At 38.4% G+C, this 13,652-nt stretch overlaps 1 protein-coding gene across 5 annotated transcripts in view; it reads right to left on the bottom strand.

Annotated features, from left to right (window-relative positions):
• LOC123511037 (coiled-coil domain-containing protein 85C-like) overlaps positions 1-13,652 on the bottom strand; it is a 43,824-nt gene that overhangs the window by 237 nt on the left and 29,935 nt on the right. For all 5 annotated transcript variants that reach the window (XM_045266651.1, XM_045266649.1, XM_045266650.1 and 2 more), the window contains exon 7: positions 1-6,738. This exon is cut by the window's left edge and continues 237 nt beyond it. In XM_045266651.1, the coding sequence (XP_045122586.1) occupies positions 6,694-6,738 (45 nt within the window). In that variant the 3' untranslated portion in view covers positions 1-6,693. The remainder of the gene's footprint in view (positions 6,739-13,652) is intronic.

Raw genomic sequence — 13,652 nt, forward strand, 5'->3', positions numbered from 1 at the left:
TTAACATTCCCACAACTGCCAAAAATTGCATCAATCATGAACTTGGAATATCTGATCTTCATGACCTAGGATGGAGCTTGGTTCAATACAGTTCAGGATGAACACAACATACTAACATGTTGAATCCTGCTGTAATATGAGGTGCTCTATAAAGGACTGAGGCAAGCAAGGCATTAAGAAACACAAACCAAGAGGAAGACTCTTGACTGGCTCACTCAAGGATATAGCTTAGGTACTCACTAACTGCACTTCCCTCTTAATCATTGCAGCATTTTTGGTTAGAATTTTAGGCACTAGCAACATATGCATAAACATTACTGGTTTGTTTCTGAGGTTGACTGTAAACACACACAACAATCATTCCTTCTAGGTAAGTAATAACTAGATTTCATCTGTACTGCTTCACTCCTGTAGGGAGCACCTCCAGTTGCTGCTACTACATGAATTATTTAGTATGTTCTTAAGCTTTTAACACAAACAATATTATATTACTTACTACACTACATCTCGTTTACAACAAAACTTGTGCATCTGAACATTTTTATCATTCAAAAAAGGTGTAACTGTTATCTTAGCTAATTTTACACTTTCCTCAATTAGAGCTAGATTTTGAGTAACAAAGTTGTACAACACTTGTCATTTCAAAACAACAGCCAAGCAATGAGCAAGAGTGGTCAGTCTTAACTTGCAGGCTCCTGTGGTAAGCATATGACTGGCAGGAGTAAGACCAATGCACACAAGGCTAACAAAGTCAATCTATTACTAGTTGTGTCACTTTTAACTTTCAGTGTTATTCTAAGCACAAAAAATACTAGTTTCAGACTTCATCTTCAAGGAACACACAATATATTTAATATAAAAACATCTATCTCCTTTCATCATAGCAAACAGGTCACACTTTATATTAGAGAACTATGACAAATCAATTCAGAATCTTCTCCCTCTCTAGGAATAATCTCTGTTACAACTGCCAATGCATCATCAACTTTGCTTGACTGGGAAGCTGTTTAAAAGCTGTAAGTGCTACTGCATCTCTACACCAAGGGATGCAAGAAGTGTTCCCCAACAGCCATGCTCTTCAAGTGTGACAACAGTTGAACAATTACTATGTCTAACCCTCAATCTAACAGCTGGTAATAGTAGAGATAATGTGCTAGACTAACATGGTACAATACAAAATAGCAACACGATGCACAATAATAATATAATCTCATTCATTCTGAAAATCTGAAAACTTCTGTATGCAATCTTCTAAAGTACAATATAAAATCTTATCTTTAGTCCTGAAAAACAAGGACCACACAAATGAATAAGCTAGATTTTATCTGAGCTCTTGAATGTTATTGCTGCAATATCAGAAAAATTGGTGCACTGAGTCTTGCCACCAATATTGGAAATGAGATGCTTTTTGAGGTACTTTCAGTGGCAGCAATCAGCCTTTGAAAAGTTGGGGCCATTAAAACATGGCCACTCTTTTTGTAGTGGAGAAAATGGACCCATGAACCATTCTTGTGGCCAGCCACTAGTGGCTCATGTGCTGGTGTCCTTAGAAAAGAGTGATGAATTTTGTGCCACTTTTCAGTGGGTAATGGCTGTCACTGAAAAGTATTGCATGGGTGGAAGCCAAAGACTGAACAAATTATATAAGATAGTTTGTCAATGGAATGCAGAGAAGCCACACACTAAGATGCCAGCTGAGAAACATCATCACCAATGTACATTGTCAGGTACATTTACTGGTGAGAAGTACATATTGACCTTTATGTTGACCTTGCAATCAATAAGAAGGGAAACTAAGAACATAATTGGTTTTAAATAAGGATAGAAAGCTCCATACTGGTTCATCTTAATAATGCTAAACCTTTCTTTTTACAAACTAGTGCTCAAACATCCCCCTTGATGCTGTCACTTGTCCATCAGTGTTCAGCCTCCATCTCAAGGGGTTGGCATGAAGCTGGTGTATTCCTTTCTCTAAGTCACATGCAATGTTGCCACATGACCACAAATCTATGCCATGAAGAAATATTCATACCCTAAAGCAGAAGGAATAATTACACCAAAAGATAATTTTTTTTGGTTAAATCTCATACAAAAGTAGTAAAAACTAAAGGTTTGAAAAAAATTGGTTCAAAAGATCTTGCAGGAACAATGTAATTAAAATGATTGAAAGTGATAAGCAAGTGACCTTGTTGATGGTCTGGCTCAATCTAGCATGCCATCCATACCCACACACCTGAGGTCCAGACTGCCCTGCCATGCAAGCACAACAAAATGAGTTATACTACCATGCTAAAATTTCTACCAATTGCTTCAAAACTATGAACAGTCCAAGTAGTGCATAACTTCCAGCCAGTCCATGGTGTACTACATGCCACACTCACGCCTCAAGGAGGACCACAAAACCTGACAACAGCCAGTCCTGGCACCTACTGGACACAGAAGGTAGGCAGAAGCCCAAGCAAATAATCAATGAAAATCTAATCTACAAATGATACAATATTTTCAAAACTAATGAATGAACACAGGTAATCATAGTTAAGTTAAAACTGTAAGAAGTTACATTAGTATATATTTGGTGTCATTTGGACTTCAGATCCTTCACTAAATATTTACTATTTACAAAGAAAATATAAGTTTTTATTTTCTAGATCACTGTCTCCTAATACAATAGCTCACAGACATTTCAGTTAGCTGCACATTTCTTAAGAGGTGTGTGTATCCAACACCACAAGAGCAATGGCAAGCTAATTTGTAAAAAAACACACGCTGCTTACTCAGTAGTAAAATCTTGTCAGCAAGTAGGCTGTGGTATGTATCCTCTCCAAGTCATAAAGACTTCTTATGAAAGGTTATGCTACTGCCACCTTGAATAAGAAAACAGTCACAACAGAATCTCCAATACAGTGTGATGGCACTGCTCCCCTCATTAAGAGCAACCACAAAGTAGAATCAAAGTCAATCTTTTAGGTTCAAGATGAGCACTGCACCACAAGGCTGCCTCTCCCTAGAGGAAGACTCCTTCCACACAACCCAATGCTGCATGATGGACACTCGTTTATCTGATGAACAAACCAACATAATGCTCATGCCTGTGGTCAAGCAAAATTACCAGATAAGGCTGTCAGCTTGGTGGTCTGACCATCTGGTGCTGGGGTGTGGATGGATGACACACAGACCGGCCATTACAAACAAAATTCACCAGGCAGTTTCATCATGTGAATGGGACTAAATGGGTGACATTGTAGCATTATGAATACCAGAATTACATTGATTAGCTCATAAAAGCTCTGAACTTCCTCTGACAGAACACAGCTAATGATCACAAGTCCAGCATGTGATCTCGTGACTGAATGAATTACACACACAGATCTCACTGTCCCTCAAGTGACATGAATCAGGGGCAAAGAGGGGCAGGACATCACACAACAGATGCCCATGCCTAAGCTTTATCTGTACTACACATGACTTCTTTGGCACTGCACTACTCCCTAACTCTATCAGTATTGTGCCCCACCACCACTGTGGAGCCATCTGCTGGGGACCTGGTGTTTGATGCAGTGTTCCCTTCACCAGGAACTTGCTGCTCCACCTATGCCCTCCAAGACTTGCACTGGTGACCATGTTCACCTAGTAGTACTCATGATTTATAAGTCATGACTTACAAGGCTTGAGCTCTCCATGTATTCTGTCCATATTTGTTCAATATTTGCTTAGTCTTTCATTGAGTTGGTGCACACTTTTCTCACACTGCCTTCTCATGTAGTTTATTTCAAACTCCAGTACTTCTATGGGGAAGCCTCTTTCCCTTTCAAATATCTTTTCTTGGTTTATTTTGCATGTTCTCTTGTCTATGTTGACTATCAATAGCAGATAAATGACAAACAAAGAACAAAAAAATAATTGGTTCATAAGGAGAATACTGATCAATGATTCAAGGTAGCTTAACCCTGATTTGATCTGAGTGACTATTGTTAACATAGAACCAGGCTGCTAACTGACATGTCAAGAGAGGAAAGCCAGGTTAGTATTCACTATGGGTACCTATATAAACAAATGGATGAGGTGCTTATTTGAGAAATATCAAATAAAAAATATCATAAATAAAAAAAAAAAATCTCAACAGAACAGCTCATCCTGATCTTGAGCTGGAACAAAGCAGGAAAGTATGAAACCAGAGATTATGTTTTGTGGAGAAATGGTGTGCTCCTACTCGAATGACAATGACCAACACACTAACATCGGGTAGCATGAAGTTATGAAAACAACAATGAAGAATAGATGACACTAATGAAATTTTTGTCTAGTATCTGAAATAGGAGGAAGTTTTCATGAACTAAATCCAAAACCTACCGAGGACAAGGTTAATACCCATTACAGAGGCTTCCCATCCCCCACACACCATTTTTTGAATAGGTAACACCAGCAAAAATTATTGAGAGTCATCAAGAAGCACAGAAATAAGTGAGTGGTGTGTGTCTATAGAAAAAGGAGTGAATTTTACTGTGTGTCTGTCTCTCTGTCTCTCTCTCTCTCTCTCTCTCTCTCTCTCTCTCTCTCTCTCTCTCTCTCACACACACACACACACACACACACACACACACACACATCTCATTATGAACAAAGGGGTGTATCATTCTCTCCTTACATCTTGTTTCTCTAAGGAAAAATTTTATCAGAAGGGCAAACATTATTTATAGTTAACTCCATTAATGTTTTCATCACTTCTAATCCCAGCACAAAGTTCCTCACACCAATGTAAATATATGTTGAGTAGGGAAACATTGTTAATGACTTCACTACTAAGTGTGAAATCACTAGTACTCTGCTGCAGCACACTGCCTCTGTGAGGGAAGCCTGACATGCAGAGTGAGTCATGGAAGCCAGTGGTGTGCTGGCCTTCCCTCAAGTGATGGTGAAGAAGGTTCACCTCAGTGAAAAATGGTTTCTGTGATCCTTCACAACACTAACTCAGGTGTGGTCTTGGTCATTCTAAATAAGAATAAATGAGGTAGATGACAGTGAAGTAGCTACGTATTTCATTGAAAGAGTAAAGATAAACAGCTGCTGAAGGCTTGAAATCACATCCTAACATACTAGTAACAAAACAACTGATGTATGAATACACCACCAGTTATGTTGCTGTTCATTATATACAAATTAACTTCATCATGGAAGTTCATTGCCACACTGATAAAAACGTCACAAGCAGTGAGTGTTTTCTCATTATGTCAGACAAGGAAAATGGGCGGACCAGTGATGGCGCCCTGTAGGAGTCAGGCTGACTTCAGTAACTATCACTTACTTACTGTAGGATATGTATACACAGTCTGTCTTTCTGGATATATACAAAAAAGTTAAATCCTTTAACCATTGCTATGTCTTAATTTCAGGATGAGATTTAATTGTCCTATTGATCAACAAAGTTTGTGACTCACAACTTTGTTTTCTTTTTTATAAAAAAAAAGTCATGTATGTACAACTAAAAATTATAAGCTATGCTTTGAAAGTATTAATAATGCTGAAGAACCTTTGTTACACGTGTGCATTTTGTACCACAGCTGAGGACGTGGCAGCGTGTGGTGCATGTGCTGGCCTGGTGTGTCAACCAAGCACCACCATGTGGCGTACCAAATCCTGCTGACTCACTGTTGCTGTGTGTACTGAATAATGTCCTAACACACAAGTGCACTGGACACTGAAGACACCAAATGATAGCCACCACCAAGACAACAAGGCATTCTCTTTACCTAACTAAAACTCTCTATAATACTGAATTTGACCTAAAGGTTATTTCATAAAACTTTACCCCTAAGTTACACAAGACTCAGATGAGGACTTTTCATCAGATTTAACTGTGCTTTCTGGCACAGAATATCTCCTGCTTTCCTTCTCCTAAAAGTTCAACAGACATCTCTCTTAAACTAAAGCAATGCTCCAAACAATGACATTTACATGTCATTGTGGATCTTATAAATACAAACTAAGGAAGCTTTTTCTAAACCAAAGAATATTCTACTTGGTGAATTGAGTCATTCGTGCATTGTACGGAAAGAATGTCAGGGAGGCTAAAAAAATTAATCAGCAAAAATGGAATAATATTCATAAAGGAAGGATGCAATGGTGCACTGGCTGTAACCTGAACCTGTCTGCTGCTGTAAAAAATGACATCACAACAGCAAGCTGGTGTGTGTCATTTGGCCTTGACAACCTACATTCTGATGCAATATAAATAGAAGGATTCTGCACCAACACTTTTTTCAATGAAACTAATTCAAAACAGAACATGTATACATATTCTTATAAATACACAGCGCAGACAGGAAGTACCACAGTGTATTGAAGATATTACTCAACTTGGCAATGATACAAGGCGCACATTACAATAGGAGTGCATCTCAGCATCTGCAAATCCTTCCTCCATGCCACAAAATACAGCATTTAAAGCCTTGCAATGCTGAGGCACTAAGTTCTTTCATACCTTCCCTGGAGAGGAGAGGCAGTCTTCACACCTCAGAAGGGGAAGCAAAGCAAGAGTTACAGTTTGTACGAGACACCTGGAGAGAGAGATTCCTTGATGAGAATGTACAGGAGAGTGGGACGGCAGGCCAGCACCATCATTTCCCAGGTAGTGATCTAGGAAGAAACCTGCCTGGCCACATCCCTCTGGCAGGAGACACAGAGAGGTACTGCTGGTTATCTATTCTGGCTTGGCACCTCCTCCAGTTTCTTCCACACCACCTGGAAAACACACTGCTCTTAGGGACTTGCAAGGCCTCTAACATACATCACACACACATACAATTAATAATAATAAACCTTTCAAACCTAAATCACACACACACACACACACACACACACACACACACACACACACACACACACTGCCGAGAGAGGACGGCTCGTCTCCGGCTGTGGACGGGAAGAGGAGAAACTACCTATGGTGTTACAGGGCCCGGGTATCTCTGTGTTAATGTCCTATTAATGTCCTACTGTCGCATAGTGTAGAAAGTGAGCCATTTTCAAGCGGGATATGGAGAGTGGTCCCTGAGCGGAGAGTGTGGGTGGTGATTGTTTTGGCCGTAATCAGCTGACGATAACAATCATGGCGTCCACGCCTCGACAAGCCTGGGACTTTGAAGGGTTCGTGACTACTCCAAGAGGACTGGAGAAATTAGATATGGATGCAAGAATTCAGGCATTAGAAAGTAAGTTCCTAAACATTTTATCCATAGAAGAAAAACTGGATAGAGTCAAAGCGGAGAACGATTCCTTCAAAAGAGATCTATTTGTTAACAATAAAGAACAAAGAGCTATTGAGGGAAAAAGTAGAAATGGAGAAAGAAAACCAACAACTAAGGAAACAATTTGAAGAGATGAAGGCTAAACTCCTACAAATGGAGAAGAAAATATCCGAAGGGGACTTGAGGAAGGAGGAATGCCTTAACCTAATTGATGCCAGGATGAAAGAAGTGAACCATGAACATCAGGAGGCATAAAGGTCCTTTAGGGAGATAGTGAAAAAGCAGGAAGAGGAAAATAAAGTGATTACGCAGAGTGAAATGGTAAAGGCACTAAAGGAAAATGAGTATGTGGTGAGAGATATAGCTGAAAAGAAAAAATACGTGATCATAACAGGATTGAGGGAGGAAACTAACAGGAACTGGCAGGATAGGAGGGATAAGGAAAATGACAGGATTAAGTCTTTACTGAATAAGATCTCAGTAGAGGAAGAGTGCCTATATGCTGAGGTAGAAGAAAGTGTGAGACTAGGAGCTTTTGAGGAAGGCAAGAATAGACCATTAAAATTGAAATTAAAGTCTCAGGTGGCTGCTGAGGCCTTGCTGAGGAGGGCTTGGAAACTTAAGGACTCTGAGGAAACCAAAACAATTTACATAAGAAGAAATATGTCACAGGATGAACAAATGAAAATGAAAGAGCTTGTAACTGAAGTGAGAGAGAGGAATGACGAAAGAACAGAGGAGGAAAAGACCAAGTTTTTTTGGAGGATGAGAAATGGGAGGCTAAAGAAGTGGTGGATAAAACAGACGGAATAGACATTACATGGAAGAAAGAGACTAGGAATGGAATACAAGTGACTTACATGAATATAGATGGATTTCTGTCTAAGAGGCTAGAATGTATGGATTACCTAAGAAATAATGAACCGGACATAATGTGTGTAGTGGAAACAAAGCTAAGGCCCAAAATAAAGCTAGATTGGTTTGTTGTAAAACACTACAAAGTATGGAGAAATGATAGAAAAAATAAAGGAGGTGGTGGTATAATGGTTCTTACTAAGGAAGATCTGATAGTGAAGGAGGTGAACTATAGTAAGAGAAATGAGGAAGTGATAAGTATGCTTATAACAGATGGTAAGAGGGACATTAATATTATAACAGTATACATACCACCCAGAACCAGTGCTTGGGAATATGAACAGTATCAAATGGTGATGAGAAATACTCTAGACAGAATGAAGCAAGAACTCATCAGAAAGGATAGAGTGATGATAGTCGGGAACTTTAATTGTAAAGAAATAGTGTGGGAGGACTACGAAGTGGTGAACGGTGGTGAGTGGGCAGAGGAATTGTTAAATGTAGCAACAAATAACTTGATGACACAGTGGGTGAGATCACCAACAAGGTGCAGGGGACAAGATGTTGCAGCAAGGTTGGATTTGGTATTTACCAGGGGCATCTCTCTAAAAGAGGAAATTGAACATGAATGTCCCTTGGGGAAAAGCGATCATGATGTCCTAAGCTTTGAGCTGGATATGGAATTAAGCACGAATAAGATTGTGGAACGCAGGGAGGAAAAATTAAATTATATTAGGGCAAATTATAACCATATAAGGGAGTTCTTTAATGAAATTGACTGGTCCGTGGTATACCAGGAAAGGGATATGCAATTGAAATACGATAAATTTATGGATTTATATAACTCTGCTGTGAAAAAGTTTGTGCCATATCACAGAAAGAGGACTTTAAATAATAAACAGTGGTTTAATAGAAATTGTGAAGAAGCAAAAAAGAACAAAGAAAAGGCATGGAAGAAACTTAAGAAAAACAGTGATGTATTATCAAGAGAAGTTTACAAAACAGCAAGGAATAGATATGTTGAAGTAAGGAGAACAGCACAAAAGGAATATGAACAGAGGGTGGTGGAAAACTGTGATAGTGACCCTAAAATGTTTTACAAATTCATAAATGGAAAACTAAATATAAGGGAGGCAATAGAAAAGGTAAAAAATGGGGAAGAAGTATATGAGGATGCTGGAGATATAGCTGAAATTTTGAATGACAACTTTTGCAAAGTGTTTACAAAGGAGGAGCATTTTATAGGAGAAAGGCCTACGGAAATAAAGCAAATGCAGGACATCATGGTTACTAAGGAAGATGTAAGGAAAATTATAAGCAATCTGGATATTAATAAATCAATGGGGCCTGATGGCATATCTGGGAGGTTGCTAAAAGAATGTAAGGATCAATTGTTGAACCCGTATTTGATATTGTGGAAACCTCCATACGAACAGGAATAGTCCCGAAAGAGTGGAAAAGAGCTGACATTGTGCCTATATATAAGAATGGTAGTAGAATGGAACCGCTAAATTATAGACCAGTATCGTTGACTAGTATATTGTGCAAGGTATGTGAAGAAGTAATTAAAGCTAAGTGGAGTGAGTATCTAGAAAGTGAAAACATTCTGAGTGAAAGACAGTTTGGTTTCAGAAAAGGAAGATCGTATGTATCCAATTTATTATGTTTTTATTCAAGAGTGACTGACATACTACAACATAGAGAGGGATGGGTGGATGCTATCTACCTGGACTTGAGAAAGGCCTTTGATAAAGTACCACACAATAGACTGATGTGGAAACTAAAGAAGATTGGAGGAGTAAATGATAAACTAGCAAAATGGATGGAAAATTACTTAATGGGAAGAGAAATGAGAACAGTGGTGAGAGGAAGGAAGTCCGAGTGGAAGAAGGTAACCAGTGGAGTTCCACAAGGGTCAGTGCTTGGTCCCATCATGTTTTTGATTTATGTTAATGATATGCCAGTAGGAATTGACAGTTACATGAACATGTTTTGGACGATACTAAAATTATGAGGAGAGTAAAGAATGTGGAAGATTGTAACAAGTTACAGGAAGATCTTGATAAAATATATGAGTGGAGTAAAGAGTGGCAGATGGAATTTAATATAGACAAGAGCCATGTTATGAAAATGGGAAGAAGTAGATACAGACCAAACAGGGATTACAGGCTGGGTGATGAGAAAATTAAAGAGACCAATGAGGAGAAAGACTTAGGAGTAACCGTGCAAAACACTTTGTCACCGGAGAAACACATTAACAAGATTTTTGGAAAACATATAACAAGCTTCAAAATATTGGCCTTGCATTCCACTACCTAGATGAAGGAATGATGAAGAAGATATTATGTACCTTAATAAGACCCCAGTTAGAATATGCAGCTTGTGTCTGGTCACCGCATATGAAGAAAAATGTGAAGAAGGTAGAAAGGGTACAGAGGCTGGCAACAAGGATGGTACCAGGACTCAGGGAGTTAGACTATGAGGAAAGACTGAAGAAGCTGGGGCTGACCACATTAGAAGAGAGAAGAACAAGAGGAGACATGATAACTATATGTATAAATTGGTGAACAAGATTGACATACTGGACAGAGAGTTGATAAAGGTGACCACAAGTAATCATCTCCGAGGACATGGAAAAAAGCTAATAAAAGACATCTGTCTAAATGACATGAGAAAATACAGTTTCCCGCATCGTAGCATTGATAAGTGGAATAAACTGAGCAGTGATGTCGTTGATGCAGTGTGTGTCAATCAGATGAGAGATATGACAGGAATGGACAAGGAGACAGGACACAGAGAGCTTAGCTCGGGCCCTGTAATACACAAATAGGTAAACACACACACACACACACACACACACACACACACACACACACACACACACACACAATTAATACTAATAAAACCTTTCAAACCTAAATCACACACAGACACGCACAAAAGTTGAGGAAAGGGTAGTATTTGTATGAAGGTTTTCCTAATGAAATATACACACCAATGAGAAGCCGTACTGAGAGGACGTACGTAAGGAGCTCCCAGGAGAACACACTCCAACAAGCATTAGAACCTGACCTAGACCATATGTAAGGGGGGAAGGGGACCATAGGGTTCTCTTGTCTCCAAAATAAAACAAGATTTTGGGTGCCATATATAGTGAAAAATGGAGGGAGAGGCAAAACTATGTAGCACTACCAGACACGGGTACAAAACAATCGCCATGTTATGAAACCAAAGCTTTACTGAAACACTAAATGGCTGGAAGAGACTGGGTGATGATAACACATACAAGGATTTTTAAGTATATAGAGAGGGAAGAGGTAATATGAGGAGGCTGATAAATGTGGAAAGGGAGATAAGATTCATGAAGGAAGTGATGTTGAGTATCATGGAAAAACAAGATAGGTTAAAAAAGAAATAAATCAGGAGATGAAGGAGAATATGCAAGATAAAGAAACAAAATGATACACTAAAGGCTACATGTTACAATTATGAAGAATCCTTAAGGAGCTTACAGAAAAAAATACAGGATGGGGAGGATAAAGTAGAGAATGGAATGGGTGAAATCAAATTGGAAGAATTACAAAATGCCTGGAAACAAGAACAGGAAGAGGAAATAGTTAAATTTTCAGAGGCATTAAGGAAACCAATACAGGAAAAGACAAAGAACACTGTTATACAAGTAATTAAGGAGAAGGAAAATTTAATGAGGGATACAATGGATAAGAGGAAATGTATCTTAATTTTGGGATGAATGAAAAAAAAAATTTAAACAAGTTCGGGATAAAGCAAGAAGAGAGAGAATTGGTCAAAAGTATTATCAAATATGTTGAAGACAGCACACAGGAGTTGGACCAGGAAGTGGAGGAAGTGATTAGGTAGGAAAGTTTTAGTGAAGGGGGTAAGAGAATGCTAAGATATGAGACTAAGGAAAAAAAACAAGAAAAGGATGGAGATCAATAAGAATTTCTACTGGAGGGTTCTAGATATGAGACTGAAGAAGTCATTTCTTTAGAAGAAAGAGGTCATGGAAGGGGCAAAAATTAAGAGTGACTTATACTAATATAGATAGGTTGTTATTCCATGTTAGCTTTAAGGAGGAGGGATATAATAGCTGGAGAAAAGACATAAAGGGAAAAGGGGGAGGAGGAATGCTAATAATGGTTCGTGATAATATATGTGTGGAGGAAGTGCAATATGGTGATGGCATGGTGGAAATAATGTGATTAACAATCAACACAGGAATAAAAAAAAAAAAAAAAAAAAAAAAAAAAATCATATTTACATATGAGCCACCTACGACAAATACGTGGAGAACTCAGGAACATACAGAAATGCAAGAAGTGATTAAGTGCTTAAATACTATGATATGGAAAAAATACTAACAGTAGGAGACTTTAACTGTAAAAGAGTAAAGTAGAGATAGATGGAAGTAATGGGCAAAGCTGGATCGTGGAGCGAGGAGGTGTTACAGTTGACTATGGTGAATACACTGGATCAGTGGGTGGAAGAATCAACATGGTGCAGAGAAAAACCATCGTTGCTTGACCTAGTATTCACAAAGAAGCCAGAGCCCCTCCCAGCATACAATACATTAGTCCAATGGGAAGAAGTGACCATGTAACATCAGTGTTGGAAATGCAGGAAGAGGATAGGATAAGGTACAGAGAAGACTACAAAAAAAAGAGATTAAATTATGCAAGAGCAGATTTTGAGAAGTTAAAAAAATTTTTGGTGAAATTGAATGGAGAACAATATGAATGGAAGGACAATACAGAGGAAATATGAAATATTCCTACAGAAATTAAACAAAGGAGTGAAGAAATACGTACCTATCTATAGAGTAAAGAAAAGTATACATGCTTGGTACAATGCCAGATGTATAGAAGCTAAAAGGGAAAAAGATAAAGCTTGGAAGAAACTCCAAAAAGCAGAGAAATGGAAACAGACATTAGTATAAGGATGCGAGAAATGAATATATTAGAGTAAGGAGAGAGGAAGGAAGAAACCTTGAGAAAGATGCGGTGCAAAAAAGCGACGATGAACCAAAGCTTTTCTACAAATTTATAAATAGTAAGATGAAGAATAAGGAAAAGAAAAAATAATTAAATGAGGGATGACATACCAAACAGCAAAGGAAATGAGTGAAATACTGAATTAGTTTCAAAACTGTGTTCACTGAAGAAGAGAAATTTACAGAACCAAATAAGACTGTCAGAAAAGCAATGGGGCCAGATGGTATATCAAGCTGGGCACTAAAAGAATATAAAGATCAGTTGTTAGATCCAATTTGGGAAATGGTTACAAGTTCATTAAAAGAAGGGAGAATACCACTGAAATGGAAGACAGCCAGCATAATCCCAATATTCAAAGGAGGAAAGTCAACTGAGCCATTAAATAGCAGACTGGTGTCACTTACAAATGTTGGAGGAAGATATGTGAAATATCAAGGAAAAATCAGTTAAACATCTGGAAGATCATGTTATATAGAACAGGACAGGACAGTCACATGTGTCGAAGTTATGAAATTTCTACTCAAGAATAATAGGACTAGAGAGC

The sequence above is a fragment of the Portunus trituberculatus genome, chromosome 31, assembly GCF_017591435.1.
Source record: "Portunus trituberculatus isolate SZX2019 chromosome 31, ASM1759143v1, whole genome shotgun sequence".
Lineage (NCBI taxonomy): Eukaryota > Metazoa > Arthropoda > Malacostraca > Decapoda > Portunidae > Portunus > Portunus trituberculatus.